We start from the raw sequence: 18,194 nt of genomic DNA on the forward strand, positions 1-18,194 counted from the left end.
GCAGAGGTGCTGCAAATATCTTTGCACTAGTGGGACTATACAGAAGTCCAATAGCCACGTTTAGGATGCCACTAGGTACACTGAGTGTTTGCTAGTATAATGGCTTAGTTATAATGAGTTTGAGTGTGCAATGCAGGCAGAGGTGCTGCAAATATCTTTGCACTAGTGGGACTATACAGAAGTCCAATAGCCACGTTTAGGATGCCACTAGGTTCACTCAGTGTTTGCTAGTATAATGGCTTAGTAACAATGAGTTTGAGTGTGCAATGCAGGCAGAGGTGCTGCAAATATCTTTGCACTAGTGGGACTATACAGAAGTCCAATAGCCATGTTTAGGATGCCACTAGGTTCAATCAGTGTTTGCTAGTATAATGGCTTAGTAACAATGAGTTGGAGTGTGCAAAGGACAGGAGGGTACAGTGCCAGGGTTGTGGGTCTCTGGGTAGAGGAATGGAAGCCTGCCTTTCTATCCCTCCTAATGGGGAAATGCAGCAAGGAAATCCCTGACCTTAGCTACACAGACGCTGTCATCTTGTGTAGCTGTTAAACTCTGTTTTCAGGACCTGTCACCTATGGCTCTGACCCTGCCGGTATGAGCCCTTAAAAGGACTGATAGAAAGTGCTATCCCTAAGCTGTCCAGCGCTGTGTATGGAGCGCATACAGCAGTATCGGCGATAGGACTCAGGACGGAGCTGCGCCAGTGATGTCTGACACCAAGGACACAGAAGAGATAATGGCGTCCGGACGGGCAGATACTCGTTTTTATAATTCAGGGACATGGACATCCTATCACACATGCCGTTGCTTCTCTGGCTAAAAGTCCACTTAGCTGTGTGTGTGTCTGGGATTGGCTGACATGCTGGCCCGCCCCACTAGACGCGCGCGCTTAGGGAAGGAAGACAAGGAAAAAAAAAAATGGCGATCGCCATTATACATACAGCAGTGATCTGAATGCGCTGTTCCCGCACACTATACACTGAAATTTCATAATAGAGTCACAGAGTGACTTACACTATTACAGCGGAAAGCCAGCTAGGAATTAGCTGGGTTTTTTGCTGCTAGAACCGTTCTCGAACGTATCTAGAACTATCGAGCTTTTGCAAAGAAGCTCGAGTTCTAGTTCGATCTAGAACAGCCCCCAAAATCACTCGAGCCGCGAACTGGAGAACCTCGAACCGCGAACCGCGCTCAACTCTAGTTGTAATCTTATTTCCTTTCTATCTTTCTTTACATTTTACAATTCTAGTTTTGGAAATGTGTTCACTTTAATAGAGTAAGGCTACATTCATATGACCATTCCGTTTTTGCGGGTCGCAAAAAACGGTCCATTTTTTTCACGGATGCATCTGTGTGCCTTCCCTTTTTTTGCGGACCACAAAAAATGGAAGCAGCAAGAAAGATAAATAGATGAGTAGATATAGAGATGGATAGATAGATAGATATAGAGAGAGAGGGATGAATTAATGAACAGAGGGATAGATAGATGGATAGATGAGAAAGACATATATATAATGTCCTACCCCCCTGCATATTCTAAGCTGGCACCCTTTAGTGACTTTCATGTGGCACTAAAGGGTGCTTAACCTTGTATTTAGCCAAAAAATAAACAATTAAAAAAAAATTACGTGGGGTCCCCCCCATCTTTTGTAGCCAGCTAGGGTAAACCAAAAGGCTGCAGCCTGCAAACCACAGCTGGCAGCTTCACCTTGGCTGGTGATCCAAAACTGAGGGCACCCCACGCTGTTATTTTAACCCCTTCACGACCATGGACGGATATATCCGTCATGGAGCGTGTCCCGTTAAGCCCTGCGCAGGCGGCGGCGGTCGGCACACATATCAGCTGTTTTCAACAGCTGACATGTGTGCCTCCGAGCCGCGGGTGGAATTGCTTCCACCCGCGGCCATTAACCCCTTAAATCTTGCTGCCAAAATCTGGCAGCAAGATCTAAATGCGCGCGGCCATGTTTTTTACTTACCGCCGCACCCACCGGAAGTCACGTGCGTGATCACGTGACTCGGTGGTTGCCATCGTAGCACAGGGTCATATGATGATGCCTGTAGCTATGATGTTTCACTTTAATTTTCCCTCGGCACGGAACAGAGGGAAAAAGAAAGTGACTGTATCTGCTGTTTACAGCTGTATAGCTGTGATCAGCAGATAGATAATAGCGATCGGATTGCTGATCGCTATAGCCCCCTAGGGGGACTAGTAAAATAAAAAAAAGTAAAAAAAAAACCTAAAAGTTCAAATCACCCCCCTTTCCCCCCATTGAAAATTAAAGGGTTAATAAATAAATAAATATACACATATTTGGTATTGCCGCGTTCAGAAATGTCCGATCTATCAAAATATAAAATCAATTAATCTGATTGGTAAACGGTGTAGTGGCAAAAAAATTCCAAACGCCAAAATTACGTTTTTTGGTCGCCGCAAGTTTTACGCAAAATGCAATAACAGGCGAACAAAACGTAGCATCTGCGCAAAAATGGTACCATTTAGAAACGTCAGCTCGAGACACAAAAAATAAGCCATCACTGAGCCATAGATCCGAAAAAATAAGAACGCTACGTGTTTCGGAAAATGGCGCAAAACGTGCGCCACTTTTATTGGACCTTGTGAATTTTTTTAACCCCTTAGATACAAGTAAACCTATACATGTTTGGTGTCTACAAACTCGCACCGACCTCAGGCATCATACCCACACATCATTTTTACCATATAGTGAACACCGTGAATAAAACATCCCAAAAGCTATTGTGCCATCACACTTTTTTGCAATTTTTCAACATTTGGAATTTTTTTGCTGTTTTCCAATACACCATATGGTAAAATGTATGGTTTCATTTAAAAGTACAACTTGTCCCGCAAAAAACAAGCCCTCATATGGCAAGATTGACAGAAAAATAAAAAAGTTACGGCTCTCGGAAGAAGGGGAGCAAAAAACAAAAACGCAAAAACGGAAAGTGCCCCGGGGCTGAAGGGGTTAAATTAAATAATTTAAAACTAAAAACACGGGGTCCCCCTCAAATTGGATCACCAGCCAAGGTAAAGCGGACAGCTGGGGTCTGGTATTCTCAGACTAGGGAGGTCCACTGTTATTGGACACTCCCCAGCCTGAAAATAGCAGGCTACAGCCGCCCCAGAAGTGGCGCATCCATTAGATGTGCCAATCCTGTCGCTTTGCCCCAACTCATCCCATTGCCCTGGTACGATGGCAAACTGGGTAATATATGGGGTTGATGCCAGATGTGTAATGTCACCTGGCGTCAAGCCCTGGGGTTAGTGATGTCACGCGTCTATCAGATACCTGATATCAATAACCCAGTCAGTAATAAAAATATAAAATAGACAACAAAAAAAGTTTTATTTGAAAAAGCACTCCCCAAAACATTCCCTCTTTCACCAATTTATTGAAAAGAACAATCAAATCCGGGTCCGGCGTAATCCAATAAGGGGGTCCCACGACGATCCATACCATAGCCACTGTCCCAGTCAATGAAGAACAGAATATTCACCTTTGGCTGGGAGACTAGTGCAGTGACCTGAGCTAACATCAATAGGTCAGCCCAGGTCACTGCAGGGGATGACAAGCGCTGCTGTCAGGAGGTTAGATGAGATCGTTACCTGCTGTGACGATCTGACGTCAGCGCTGTCACTGCCTTCCACTGTCCACCGCGTTCACAGCGAAGAATCGCGGGAGCCCGTGACGTCACCGCTAGTCACAGTTTCAGGCCGCCCGTGAGACTTGATGTGAGAACGTGGCGGGCATAGAAGGCAGTGACAAGCGCTGATGTCAGGAGTGCAGGAGATCATCACAGCAGGTAATGACCTCATCTAACCTCCTGACAGCAGCGCTCGTCATTCCCGTGACTGCCCGCACTGCGAGTGTGAGAAGCTGCTGATACTGCAGTGCGAGCAGCAGCGGGGCTGGCGGGGAGCGGGACAGACTGCAGGGGCACCAGACGGAGGTCACACGGAAGTGCTTCAGTGCAGCTTTCAGGGATTTTGCGGGCCCATTGACTTGTATTGAGTCACGGTCCGTTATTACGGAACAGAATAGGACATGTTCCATAATAACGGAACGGACATACAGCATTCGATGTGTTTTTTTTGTAGGATCGGATGCACACGGAAGTGCTACCGTGTACCATGTGAACCTACACAAGACATTGAAAAGATGGTCCTTTCCGTAGATCCGCAAAAAAATAGGAGCTGACCAGGACAAACGGAATGGTCATGTGAATGAGCCCTAAAACTGCATTAACCAACTCAGACGCGATCTGGTGTACAGAGCAGTGTCAGTAATAAAGAAGCTGCAGCACTTGCAGTCTCTTCAAAGAACTGAATATCATGGAAGCTGAGAGTCAGACCCCTCCAGATCTGATCTTGATGGTCTTTCCAAAGCATAGGTTATCTATTTTATGGGACTAAGAAACCCCTTCAATGCAATTCTTACTTTTGTTCATATTAGATTAATTGCTATAAATGTGAAAAATTTGAAATTTTTGAAAATATTTGCAAAATTACTCTATCTGCAATGCTAAGACTTGTGTATATTTTTAGAATGTCCCTCATTTGACCTTAGAAGTTTGTGGGATTCAGATTACGTATCGTGAGAACACAAATACACAGGACGGTAACTTCCCGCAATCTCCAGGAGCTTTCCTGGAGTGTTCGTATATTTATAGGCTTCAAAAATAAAGGTGTTCTGTACATAGCTTTAGGCATTTCATACATAATAGCAAATAGCAGAATTCATAGCTGCATAATAAGTAAGACACTCCCTGTGTCCACCCAGTTCATCACTTCTTTGTTCCATTGTTCTTGAGAACTATCGCATCCTAAGGCCTCATTCAGAAGACACCCATGGAAACACAGACCATTGTTCATCAATTGTTTTTTTATCAGAGTTTCATCAGTGTTTGACATTATAGTCCTTTTTTTAAAAAATTACTATATAATATATATATAATAGTTTACGATCTAGCTATGGGCGCTGGACTTTGCATCATTCTTGTCTAGTTCAGGCTTAAAAAAACAACTTACTGTACTAGATACCATTGGTAAATACAATGAATGGAAGCAAAGCCTACCAGGGCGGGAGACATATTGGTGTACCTGATGTAGATATATACGGCCTTTATGGTTTCATAAACAGATTTTCAAAATGTTGAGGAAACACAAAGTATATTAGAAATTTGCAGAAGTTTATACAATAAACGCATTTTTAAGATGTCTGCCATCACAAAATCAAAGAAAATCCCAACACTCCATAAATTTATATTTGTTCGGACCTTTATTCACATTCCTCATATTCCTGGAGGTTTCAGCTTGTCCCAAGCTTTTATCAACAGAGCTGATCCTACTGGGCACTACATTGTGACCCAAAAACTGGGCTCTTTTCTTTGTAGGCTTCATGGCATTTTCGGTGAACAGTAGAATGATGCTCTAGAATGAAAAGCTCTAACTTGGTCTGATTTTTTCCACAAGATGGTTTCCCAAAAGGATTTTGACTTCCTCACTTACATTTTGCCAATCTTCAGTAAAGCTTTTCTGTCTCTGTATCAGCAGTTGAGTAGTGATGGGCGAACCCCCCGATGTTCGGGAGACTCGCCCGAATGTTTTGTAAAGATCGAGTTCGGGTTCTGAGATAATGCAAACTTGCGTCCGAGCACGGAACTTGGACTTTACAGTTATGGGATGGGGCGGGGGGAGCTGTAAAATAAAGAATATGGTTAATAATAAATACTGTCATCATGCTTACAGGTCCCGCGGCACATCCTGCAGACTGTCTCCCGCCACTTCTGCATTCGATCATCGCTGTGCCCTCCCCGTAACCATCGCTGACGGTAAGACCATCTGTGACGTCATAGCCATGTGACCAGTCACGTGTGAATGTTGTATTACCTTGTCAGTTACAGACCGGTCACATGGCTATGATGTCATGCAAGGTCCAGTATTGTCAGTGAATCTTGCCAATACAAGGTGCTCGCCCAAGCATCTCGGTACTCTGTATACTCATCGAGTGCCGTGTACCGGCGAGATGCTCGGGCACATCCTTAGCTCCCCTCCCATGCAGGGATTGGCTGCCACACACTGCCACAGCCGGTGATGAATAGCGGCACCAGGAATGAGGTGATCGGACATCACCGTTGCTATAGTAACCCGCTCGTTAGGTTACTATGGCATCAGTGGCAGCGGTGACGTCACCGCTTACCAACCCGCAGCCTCTGCTCGATTACACAGCACGGGGAGCAGCGGCGTGTCTCCCCCCCCCCGTACTGTCTGATATAGCAGAACTAGATCGATGACAGAGGACCAGGATCTTGGAGGGGTGAGAGGGAGTAATGAAGATGGAGTCCCTAAGTGTGTCTGTGTATTTATTTCTAATAAAGTATTGTTTCTCTTTGTGGTGTCTTTTTTTTTTTTTTCAACCCATTATTGGAGATTCTTAATGGCCGGGTCAAAATTAGCCTGACCTTAATCTCCCACTTATCAAATTTGCTATGTTGCGTGTACCTCTGCATGCATTCTTCTTGCCATATAGATCTAAAGACTTTATTAGTAATGGATACTTTTTTTTCTCCATTTGCTACCAATAGATTGTGACTAGAGAGATAAGCGGACCCGTGAAAGTTCGGTTCGGCGGGTTCATCTGGACTTTAGATAAAGTTCGGTTGGGCATCTGCAATTGATCTGAGCACCATTATAAGTCACTGATTCGGCAGGTCGGGTCTCCGCACACATGCAGCCAGCCATAAACCGATCACTTGCGGGGGTGGATGGGCAGTGGTTTTGGGGTTTTTTTGTACACACATCTGATCACGTTGTAGTTATCCTCAGGGAAAGCCGTTCATGCAATGCAAGCTGCTTGCACTAGGCTGACCACTGACAGGCTTTGCTCAAGAATATTCGTGTATTTCGCACCATCCATCTTGCCATCAACTCGGACCGTTTTCCATGTCCCAGCTGCCAAAAAACACCCCCACAGCGTGATGCTGCCACCACCATGTTTCACTGTGAGGTTGGTGCTCTTGGGGTGAATAGGTTTGTTGGTTTGGCACCAGACATAGCGTTTACCTTGGTAGCAAAAAGTTCACTGTTAGTCTCATCTGACCACATACATTTGGGGAATCTCCTGCATGTCATTCAATCAAAATGCTCCTTACAGTTTTTGGCTGTAAGTAAAGGCTTTTTTCTGGGCATTCGTCCATAAAGGCCGGCTGTATGGAGTGTTCAGTTTATTGGGGTCATATGGACAGATACTCCAATCTGAGAACTCTACAGCTCCTTCAGGGTTACGTTTGGTCTCCATTCTGCATTTCTGATTAATGCCCTCCTTGCCCGGTCTGAAAGTTTTGGTGGGTGATCCTCTCTTTTCAGGTTTGTTGTGGTACCATGTACTTTTCATTTGATGATGATGGATTTGATGGTGCTTCGTGGGATCATCAGAGATTGGGAGATTTTTTTTTTTTTTTTATAACCCAACCCTGACTTGAACTTCTCAACACTTTGTGTGACTTGTTTGGAGATCTCCTTGGTCTTCATTATGTTGTTTGGTTAGTGGAGCCTTTTGCTTATTGGTGTTCCAACCTCAGTGGCCTTTCAGAAAAGGTGTGTATATTCTGACAGACCCCGGGACACTTAGATTGCACACATGAGTGAATACTTTTGCACATGGCAATTTTTATTTTATCCCATAAATTAAATTTTTGCCTATATTTTTTCTTACTTCACTTTGCTAACTTAAGTCTATTTAGTGCTGATGCATCATACATCTCAAATATACAAGTTGGGTGTTACTTGGGGAATAGTGATCACAAAATAATAAGTTTTCATGTATTCTTTAGTAAGATGTATAGTAGAGGGGCTACAAGGACACTAAACTTCAGGAAAGCAAATTTTAAACGGTTGAGAGATGATCTTAGTGCAATAAACTGGGATGATGTACTAAGTAATAAAAGTACACAAAGCAAATGGGAGACTTTTATGAGCATCCTGAATAGGGCTTGTGCAGAAAATATACCCTATGGGAGCAAACATTCTAGAAATAGGAGGAAACCCCTATGGCTAACTAGAGCTGTAAGGGAAGCAATAAAAGAAAAACAGAAAGCCTTAAAAGAATTAAAGAGGGTAGGTAGTGATGAGGCATTATATAATTATAGAAAATTAAATAAAATATGTAAAAAGCAAATTAAGTTAGCTAAGTTTGAGACAGAGAGACTCATTGCGAGAAAAAGTAAAAATAATCCTAAAATATTCTTTAACTACATAAACAGTAAAAAACTGAAAAGCGATAGTGTTGGCCCCCTTAAAAATAGTCTTGGTGAAATGGTGGAAGGGGATGAGGGTAAAGCCAACCTGCTGAATGACTTTTTTTCTACAGTTTTTATACAAGAAAATGCTATGGCAGATGACATGACCAGTGATACCATAAATTCACCCTTGAATATTACCTGCTTAACCCAGCAGGAAGTACGCCGCCGCCTCGAAATCACTAAGGTTGAGAAATCTCCGGGCCCGGATGGCATACACCCCAGAGTACTACAGGAATTGAGTTCTGTGATAGATAGACCATTATTTTTAATCTTCTCAGATTCCTTAATAACAGGGTCGGTACCGCAGGACTGGCGCATAGCAAATGTGGTGCCAATATTCAAAAAGGGGACAAAAACTGAGCCGGGAAATTATAGGCCGGTAAGTTTAACCTCTACGGTTCGTAAAATCCTTGAGGGTTTCTTGAGAGATGCTATACTGGAGTATCTCAAGGAAAATAACCTTATGACAGAGTATCAACATGGGTTTATGAGGGATCGATTCTGTCAAACTAATTTGATCAGCTTCTATGAAGAGGTAAGTTCAAGCTTGGACCAGGGAAATGCAGTGGATGTTGTGTACATGGACTTTTCAAAAGCTTTTGATACGGTGCCACACAAAAGGTTGGTACATAAAATGAGAATAATGGGGATAGGGGAAAATATGTGTAACTGGGTTAAAAACTGGCTCAGTGATAGGAAACAAAGGGTGGTTATTAATGGTACGTACTCGGACTGGGTCTCAGTTCATAGTGGTGTACCACAGGGGTCAGTATTGGGCCCGCTTCTTTTCAACATATTTATAAATGACCTTGTTGGGGGCATGCGGAATAGAATTTCAATATTTGCAGATGATACTAAACTCTGCAGGGTAATCAATACAGAGGAGGATAATTTTATATTACAGGGAGATTTATGTAAATTGGAGGATTGGGCTGAGAAGTGGCAATTGAAGTTTAATGTAGATAAATGTAAGGTCATGCACTTGGGTAGAGGAAATAACATTTATGATTATGTACTTAATTGTAGAACACTGGGTAAAACAGACACAGAAAAAGACTTGGGTGTATGGGTGGATGGTAAACTTCACTTTAGTGGACAATGTCAGGCAGCTGCTGCCAGGGCTAATAAAATAATGGGATGTATTAAAAGAGGTATAAGTGTTCATGAAAAAAATATAGTTCTACCTCTGTACAAGTCACTAGTGCGACCGCACTTAGAATACTGTGTACAATTCTGGTCACCGATATATAAGAAGGACATAGCTGAACTGGAGAGGGTGCAGAGAAGAGCGACCAAGATTATTAGAGGAATGGGTGGGCTGCAATACCAAGACAGGTTATTAAACTTGGGGTTATTTAGTCTGGAAAAACGAAGGCTTAGGGGAGATCTAATCACAATGTATAAATATATGAGGGGACAGTACAGAGACCTTTCCAAAGATCTTTTTAAACCTAGGCCTGCGACTGGAACACGGGGGCATCCGCTACGTCTTGAGGAAAGAAGGTTTAATCATAATCACAGACGAGGATTCTTTACTGTACGAGCAGTGAGACTATGGAACTCTCTGCCGCATGATGTTGTAATGAGTGATTCACTACTAACATTTAAGCAGAGCCTGGACGCCTTTCTTGAAAAATTTAATATAACCAGTTATGTATATTAGATTTTATGACAGGGTATTGATCCAGGGAACTAGTCTGATTGCCGGATGTGGAGTCAGGAAGGAAATTTTTTTCCCCATTAGAACTTGTTTGCCACATTGGTTTTTTTTTGCCTTCCTCTGGATCAACATGTTAGGCTACGGGTTGAACTAGATGGACTTAGAGTCTCCCTTCAACCTTAAAAACTATGATACTATGATAGATAAATTATTATTATTATTATTTATTATAGCGCCATTTATTCCATGGCGCTTTACAAGTGAAAGAGGGTATACGTACAACAATCATTCACAGTACAAGACAGACTGGTATAGGAGGAGAGAGGACCCTGCCCGCTAGGGAATGGGTGATGGTACAATAGGTGAGGACAGAGCTGGTTGCACAGTGGTCTAAATATTAAAACATAAGTTGTAATGTAACCAAATAGGTAAAAAGCCAAAGGAGTGAATACTTTTCCAAACCACTGTACATACAGATTTAATTTAAAGGTGAAAGAAAGACTATTTGAAAATTAGAAAATGAAACCTGGGCCAACTATGGCTAATTACACTTTGAATATTTCAGAAATTTCCATCTTTTTGCTTAATATTGACTTAATTACATCAGATTTCTTAAAAAAAAAAAAAAAAGTCCCAAAAGTAGATTGACAATCAAGTCAAACAAATGAGTAATATATATTTGACTTTACCTTTTTTGGTACAATATCATATCTGTGAGTGGCAAAAGAAAAGCGCAGTAACTGCATTTAATTGTTTCTGATAAATGTACATCAGCTTGGAGGACTTTAGCCAATTTCTTCCCACAAAATCGCTTAAAACCTGTTATGTTGGTGGATTTTCTCCTATGAGGTTCAGTTCCTTCCATAACATTTGTATAGGATTAGTGTCAGTACTTTGACTGGGTCATTCCAAAACTTTAACACTTTTTGTTAACCCCCTTCACAGGGGTTCATATGTCATGTTCTGGCTTTTGATGTGGGGGTCACACGCTGAGCCCGCATCTTTCCCTGCACATGTCAGCTGATCTGATCAGCAGACATGTGCTTCTAGCAGCCGCGGGTAGAGCGGAGATCCGGCCACCACTGTTCGCCAGTTAAATTACACTGTCAGTTTCTGACAGCGTGATTTACCAATCACTGGCGGGGAGCGTGCCATTCCCCACTCCCATCGGCGGCCCTGTCACGTGATTGCTGGGTGCAGATGGGTTGTCAGGACAGCTGGAGGTCACCTGATGACCCCTGTGTCTGTCATTACGATCCTACCGTGAACAGCGGCTGTGATCCGCCATTTATAGGAGATTGATTTCTGCTGTACAGAGCAGTACTGATGCTGATGCCCTGCTCTGTGCAGCACAAGCGATCAGATGATCACAGCTTCGAGTCCCCTAAGGAATCTGATAAGTCCTATAAAAAGTAAAAAAAACACAAGTTCACATCCCTCCCCTTTGGCCCTATTGAAAATAAAACTATAAAGAAAAAAATACACATATTTGGTATCACTGTATTTAAAAATATCTGATTGGATCAATTTATTTTATATTTTGACCAATCAGTAAACATCGTAATCGGGAAAAAAAAATAGGAATGCCAGAATTACGCATTTGTGTTCACCACAACATTGCAATAAAATGCAATGAAAGGCGATCAAAACATCACTTCTCCCCGAAAATCGGTATCCATAAAAATGTCACCTCAGGGCACAAAAAATAAGCCCTCACATAACCCCAGATCCCGACAAAAACATTACAGTTCTTGGAAAATGGCTACAAAATTATTTTTTTTTTAATTTATTTTATTTTATTTTTTTTTACAAATTTCAGCATTTTTTACCACTTAAATTATATATATATATATATAAAAAAAAAAGTATACACATTTGATAGCTATGTACTTGTATTGACCTGGGGAATCATACTGCCTGGTCAGTTTTACCATATCGGGAACATAGTAAATAATAAACCTAAAAAGAAAATTGTGCAATTGCACTTTTTTTTTTTTTTTTGTAATTTCACTTCACTTGGAAATGTTTTCATATTTTCTAGTACACTATATGGTAAAATAAATTGTGTCATTCAAAAGTAAAACTCGTCCCGCATAAAAACAGAGCCTGATATGGTTATATTGATGGCAAAATAAAAAAATGATGGCTCCTGAACAAGAGGAGAAAAAAAACGTAAACCGAAAATGGTGAAGGATTTAAACTATTCTTATGTAGAACAACTTGTCGGCTTTGGGTCATTGTCTTGCTGCATAATCCACATTCGGTTGAGATTCAGCTCCTAGACAGATGTCCCGACATTTTCTTTTAGAATTTGCCAATGGTATTCAGAATTTATTGTTCCATTAAGGGCTCTTTTCCACTTGCGTACCGCTTACGATGTGAGAGCGTCGGAGGTGATATGCTAATGGCCCTCTGCTGCGTGCGTCAGCCGAGGGTCATGTGACTGTGTTGCGATCTTGCGATCGTATATCAGCCTCGGAGAAGAGGGGGAGCACTTTCTCCCCATCTCTTCTGCTGTCTGTCCCTGCGTATATCGCACTGCAGTCACAGAACATGCGAGTGCAGTGCGATGTTTCACATGCTCACATAGGCTTGTATAGGGGTGCGTGAGCCGAGACTCTATGCAAAACGCAGCGTGCTGTGATTGCACCCAGAGCACGATTCGTGTTGAAAAATAAAAGGAAAGAGGAAAATACCTCATTGATGTAACACTGGTGCAAATGCAATCCGCTATTTTTTTTTCTTTTTATAATCGGATCGCACTCGCAGCAGAAAATCGCACGTGGAAAAGAGCCCTAATAGTGGCAAACCATTATGACACATGTGCAGAAAAACAGGCTCAAATCATGATCCGACCATCACTGTGTTTCACAGTGATTTTTGCCATGCTGTTTTTTTCTTTTTTCCAAACATAACTTTCTAATTTAAACCAAAAAGCTCTATTTTGGTCTCCGCCATTCACAAAACATTGTTACAATGCCCCCCCCAAAAAAAAAAAAATGAAGAACTCCGTCCACCCACCCCCCAGAAGTGATCTGTTTTATGGCTGGGTTACATGTGGACGTAGACCCGGACTTGGGGTTCAGGTCAATTCCGGGTCCCAATCTGAACTATATCTAAGGTCCAGATGAACCCGCCCAACCGAACATCCACAGCTCCATTCATCTCTAATCTTAAGCAGACTGGCGGTGAGAGCAGTGACTGTTTCCTTCAAAAATTCTGCCATGCACACCATTGTTTTTCAGTTTACGGTTGATGGTGGACGTATGAATATTAAGGAGTACATTGCACGTTGCGACATTGCAAGCCGATGGTAGCGATGCCGAGCGCGATAGTCCCCGCCCCCGTTGCAGCTGCGATATCTTGTGATAGCTGCCGTAGCGAACATTATCGCTATGGCAGCTTCATACGCACTTACCTGCCCTGCGACGTCGCTCTGGACGGAAAACCGCCTCCTTCCTAAGGGGGCGGGTCGTGCGACGTAACACGGCAGGCGGCCAATAGAAGCAGGGGGGCGGAGATGAGCGGGACGTAAACATCCCGCCCACCTCCTTCCTTCCTCATTGCAGCTGGGACGCAGGTAAGGAGATGTTCCTCGCTCCTGCGGCTTCACACACAGCGATGTGTGCTGCCGCAGGAACGAGGAACAACATCGTAACATCGGTCCGTTCGAAATTATGAAAATGACCTACGCTACACCGATCATATGATTTCGACGCTTTTGCAATCGTTAATCGTAGTAAAAATGATTCACATACTCCGATGTCGACAGCGACGCAGGATGTGCGTCACTTTCGATTTGACCCCACCGACATCGCAGGTGCGATGTCGTAGTGTGCAAAGTACCCCTAACATTAGAGGCCTTTAATTGTTTATAGATTACCTTGGGTTCTTTAGTGATTTTGCAGACTATTTTATGCTTGGAACCAGGCTTTATTGGACAAATCACTAGGGAGGGTAATAATGGTCTTGATTTTTAATTATTACTACATGACCTCTTTGACTGTGGACTGGTGGAATCCATTAGAGATGGTTGTGTAACTTTTTTCCATCCTGTTGAGAATCAACAACACTTCTTAGAATGTTCTCAGAAATCTTTTTTTTTTTTGTGTCATTATAAACTTCCACAAATTTGTTGTGAAGATCAGTCTTTGATAGACGCCTGTTCTTTAAATAAAACAGGTCATCAACGTACACGTGATTGTCATTCCATTGATTAGAGTATGGTGTTTTCAGTCTCACTCTCCTAATACTAAAGGTTCACATACTTTTGCCTGTCACCTGTTGATATTGGATCATTTTCCTCAATAAAATAATTACAGTAATCCAATATCTTTGATTTGGATTTTTTATTTACTTTTTGTGCTTGTGGGAAAATCTTATCTACTTTTAAGTCATATTTATTCAGAAATATGGAAAATTCTGAAGGGTTCACAAACGAGCATGGCGAAAAATGAGAAGTTGTTACTTAGTGAGCAACCTTTTGGTTAATTCTTACTTTTTGGCTTGGAAAAAAAAATCTGAAACATTTTTACACATTTACAGTATATTCTATTAAAGCGGGGGTCCACTATTAAGCATAGTGGCCACATCGATGTAAAGCTGTGACAGAAGGCTTTTTTTCAATACCTTCTGTTGTCACTTCTGCCTGTGAGCGGCGCTATCGTTGTCCACTCACTTCCTATCACGTGACCTGTGCTGCTGTGACCGCTGATGTCAGGTGATTTTATGTCAACTTCCGGAATTTGAAGTTGACCCAGCATCACCGAGGCAGGACCCAGTCTCCCTGAGTGACTGGGCTGCGTTTCATCGCACGTCACAACCCATCCTCTCGCACATTCTCTCCTTCACCGCAGAGCACCGCATGCTCGAGCGACAGTAGGCTGTGATGTGCGGTGAAACTCAGCCCCCAGCCCAGTCACTTACGGTGACTGGGTCCCACCTCTGTGATGCCTGGTCAACTTCCAATTCCGGAAGTTGACATGATATCACCGGACATCAGAGGTCACTGCGGCCAGGTGGTGGGAAGTGAGCTGACAGTCCGCTCACAGGTAGAATAAACAACAGAAGGTATTTAGAAAAAGCCTTCTGTCTCAGCTTTACATCGATGCGGCCACTATTCTTTGTAGTGGACCACCTCCTTAAATACATGAGATCATAATACCTGCCAGGAGGATTTTATACCTCAAAGTAATGGCATGTATGTACAGGTGCTTTCATGTTGATTAAATTCATATCTTGATTGTAGAAGTAGAAGTCCAAGTTGCCCTTTCTGAGGAATCCAGCTTTTAAATTTTATTCAAATTAGCTGCTTTGGATTGAGAGGTTACACTTGCAGCTCTCCTGCCCTTCCTCCCTATTCTCCTCCTGCCTACTTCCTGTGTCTGATTTCACAGGTCACTTATTTCAGTTAGCTGCCTCCCCTGACCTGACAGGTGGCGGACTGAGAATAGTGAAGGAAGAGTAGGGGAGCTTGCAAGTGCTTTGGATTAAGAGGTTGCACTTGCAGCTCTCCTGCCCTTCCTCCCTATTTTCTGCCTGCCTTCTTCCTGTGTTTGACAGGCTACTCTTCTTTTAGTTAGCTGCCTCTTCTGACCTGTCAATCAGACACAGGAAGCAGTTGGTGGGCTGAGAATAGCGAAGGAAGGCAGGGGATCTGCAAGTGCAATGTCCAACCCCAAAGCACTTGCAGTTAATTTGCATATGATCGCAACACTGGATTTCTCAAAAATGGCAAAATGGATTTCTACAATAAAGGCATGGATAGACCTCTGTGCATACATTCTATCATTTTGAGGTATAAAATCTTTCCTTGTGGCCTGCGCCTCAGATGTTTAACATAACTCTTATATTAGACTTGGAATGGTCCCACTTCCAAAAATAGTGTCAATGGTTCTCCAGTTCTGCACCTGCAGCCATTATAACCATGATGGAAAACTTTTAATCCATTGCAGCCACGGCCTATTGGTTCTTTCCTTCATGTCGCTCCACATCGGCTTTAATTGAAAAATTATGCACAATTTTGGCACAAAAGAAAATAGAGTGATATTTATAATATTTAACATATATTTATAATCCACTGTTCCAATTTTTTATTTTTGCATTTTTGGGGGCTATAACACTTTTTTTTTTTTTTAATTAACATACCTACGCCAACATTTTTACTAAGGAAAGCATTTCCAGAGTATTTTTTTTTTCTTGCGCCTTTCTAGGTATGCACATTATGTGATATAATTACAGGCACAAAGTAGCGTATCATGTTGGCGGTAGGATTGTCGTGGAATTTATAAGGGTGAAGGTAATTATGTGGAGGGGGCACTGGATGGCTTAAATGCACTGACCCAGCTGCAAGCTGTTAATGTAATGATTTTAGGATGGCTGAAGCTATTTATAACATCGAGATGGGAACCCTACAAGTCAGATGTTTTATTTTGCACTGATCAAGCTCCATCCGTGAAATCCATAATCCTCCATAAATGTCATTATCACACAGTGTATTGTAAACGGAATGTTTGGAAATGATCATCTCCGGAATGTAACATTTGCATATGTCTCATTCCATTAGGTGTATAGTGGTGGATATCATGGGGACACCTCGGAAACATTTCTGGTTGGAAACGTGGATGAAAATGGACAGAAGTTAGTGAAGACCGCCAGGAGATGCAGAGATGAAGCAATAGCAGCCTGCAAGCCAGGAGCTCCCTTCTCTGTAATCGGAAACACAATCAGGTGACCAGCAGAATGTAGTGACAAGCGATGGGAAGGCTGGCAAGTGGGACAGAGGTTATTGGTAGTCTGGAAGAAAGCTGATGACATGTTTTTATGATTCAAAACCATCATTTGACTGATACCAGTGTGCGAATGACTACACTGTACTGCTGTGCTTGGGCAAGAAAGATTTTTGTAAAAGTGAATTACCTGCGGGTCAGTAAAGATAACTGCATAAAGAGACAAAGATGTCCATAAAATAACTGACTTAAAATTTTAGACTTGGCTGCCGACAGCCTTGAAAAGCAAAAAAATAATAAAAAAAAAAAGATATAGCGCTATAGTAATATTAGTGAGCGATACAAGCCGTATACAGTGCCGTAAATAACAATAGTAATAGAATAAATATATTTCTGTCCAAAAATAAATGTACAAAACTTAATAAAAGTGTAGATCCACACTCCAAGTATAAAAACACAATGTAGTGTTCATGCGTCAATGGCGAAAAATGAAAACTCAACCATCAAAGTAGGTCATAATTTATTTATATATTTTTTACTAAAGTGACGCCTTCAATTTCCATAGCACAATATTGGAGTTACACATGGTAGCAGTTACTGGGAACCGTTTTTCCACATGAATAAAATACATTTTTATATTGCACTGATGCATTAGGCAATTGTTTATGCAATTCATGCTTGAGACATTCTTGTAAACTTTTTGTTTTAAATGGGTTTTTTTGTATTATAGATTGATAGATACATATATGTAAAAAAACATAGCAAATTAAGATTTTTTTCAGTAATGTTTTTATTGTGAACACATGTCTTCACAATTTTTCCTATTTTATGGTTTTGATTCTGGTTTATAGTGACTGTATTTTTTTCCCAATTTTTCCCATTTTATTGTTTTGATTCTGATTTATAGTGACCATATTTTTTCCCATTTTATGGTTTTTACTGTGGAAATATTGTGCAAATATGGTCACTATAAACCACAGTAAAAACCATAAAATGGGAAAAAATATGGTCACTATAAACCAGAATCAAAACCATAAAATTGGAAAAATTGTGAAAAAATATGGTCACTATAAACCAATTTTATAATTTTTATTCTGGCTTGTAATGAACACATCTTTTCCAATTTTATGGTTTTTATTCTGCTTTTATTCTGGTTTACAGTGACCAATTTTTTCTTAACTTGTGATTTTTATTGTGGTATACAGTGACCATATCCTTTCACAATTTTTCCTACTTTGTTTTTTTTTGTGGTTTAAGGTGACCATATTTTTTCACAATTTTTCCCATTTTATGGTTTTTATTCTGGCTTCTATTCAACACATCTTTTCTGATTTTTATTTTTTTTTATTCTGGTTTTATAGTATTCATATTTGTTCACAATTTTTCCCATTTTATGACTTTTATTGTGGTTTATAGTGACTATATTTTTTCACAATTTTTCAAATTTTTTTGTTATTCTGGCTTATCATGAGCACATTTTTTCCAA

The 18,194-nt window shown here is 41.4% G+C and overlaps 1 protein-coding gene across 3 annotated transcripts in view; it reads left to right on the top strand.

Moving 5' to 3' along the window:
• Nucleotides 1-18,194, top strand: part of METAP1D (methionyl aminopeptidase type 1D, mitochondrial) — a 247,847-nt gene that overhangs the window by 171,910 nt on the left and 57,743 nt on the right. For all 3 annotated transcript variants that reach the window (XM_075318866.1, XM_075318867.1, XM_075318868.1), the window contains one exon: nt 16,546-16,709. In XM_075318866.1, coding sequence (XP_075174981.1) covers nt 16,546-16,709 — 164 coding nt within the window. The remainder of the gene's footprint in view (nt 1-16,545; nt 16,710-18,194) is intronic.

This window comes from Anomaloglossus baeobatrachus, chromosome 7 (assembly GCF_048569485.1).
Source record: "Anomaloglossus baeobatrachus isolate aAnoBae1 chromosome 7, aAnoBae1.hap1, whole genome shotgun sequence".
NCBI lineage: Eukaryota > Metazoa > Chordata > Amphibia > Anura > Aromobatidae > Anomaloglossus > Anomaloglossus baeobatrachus.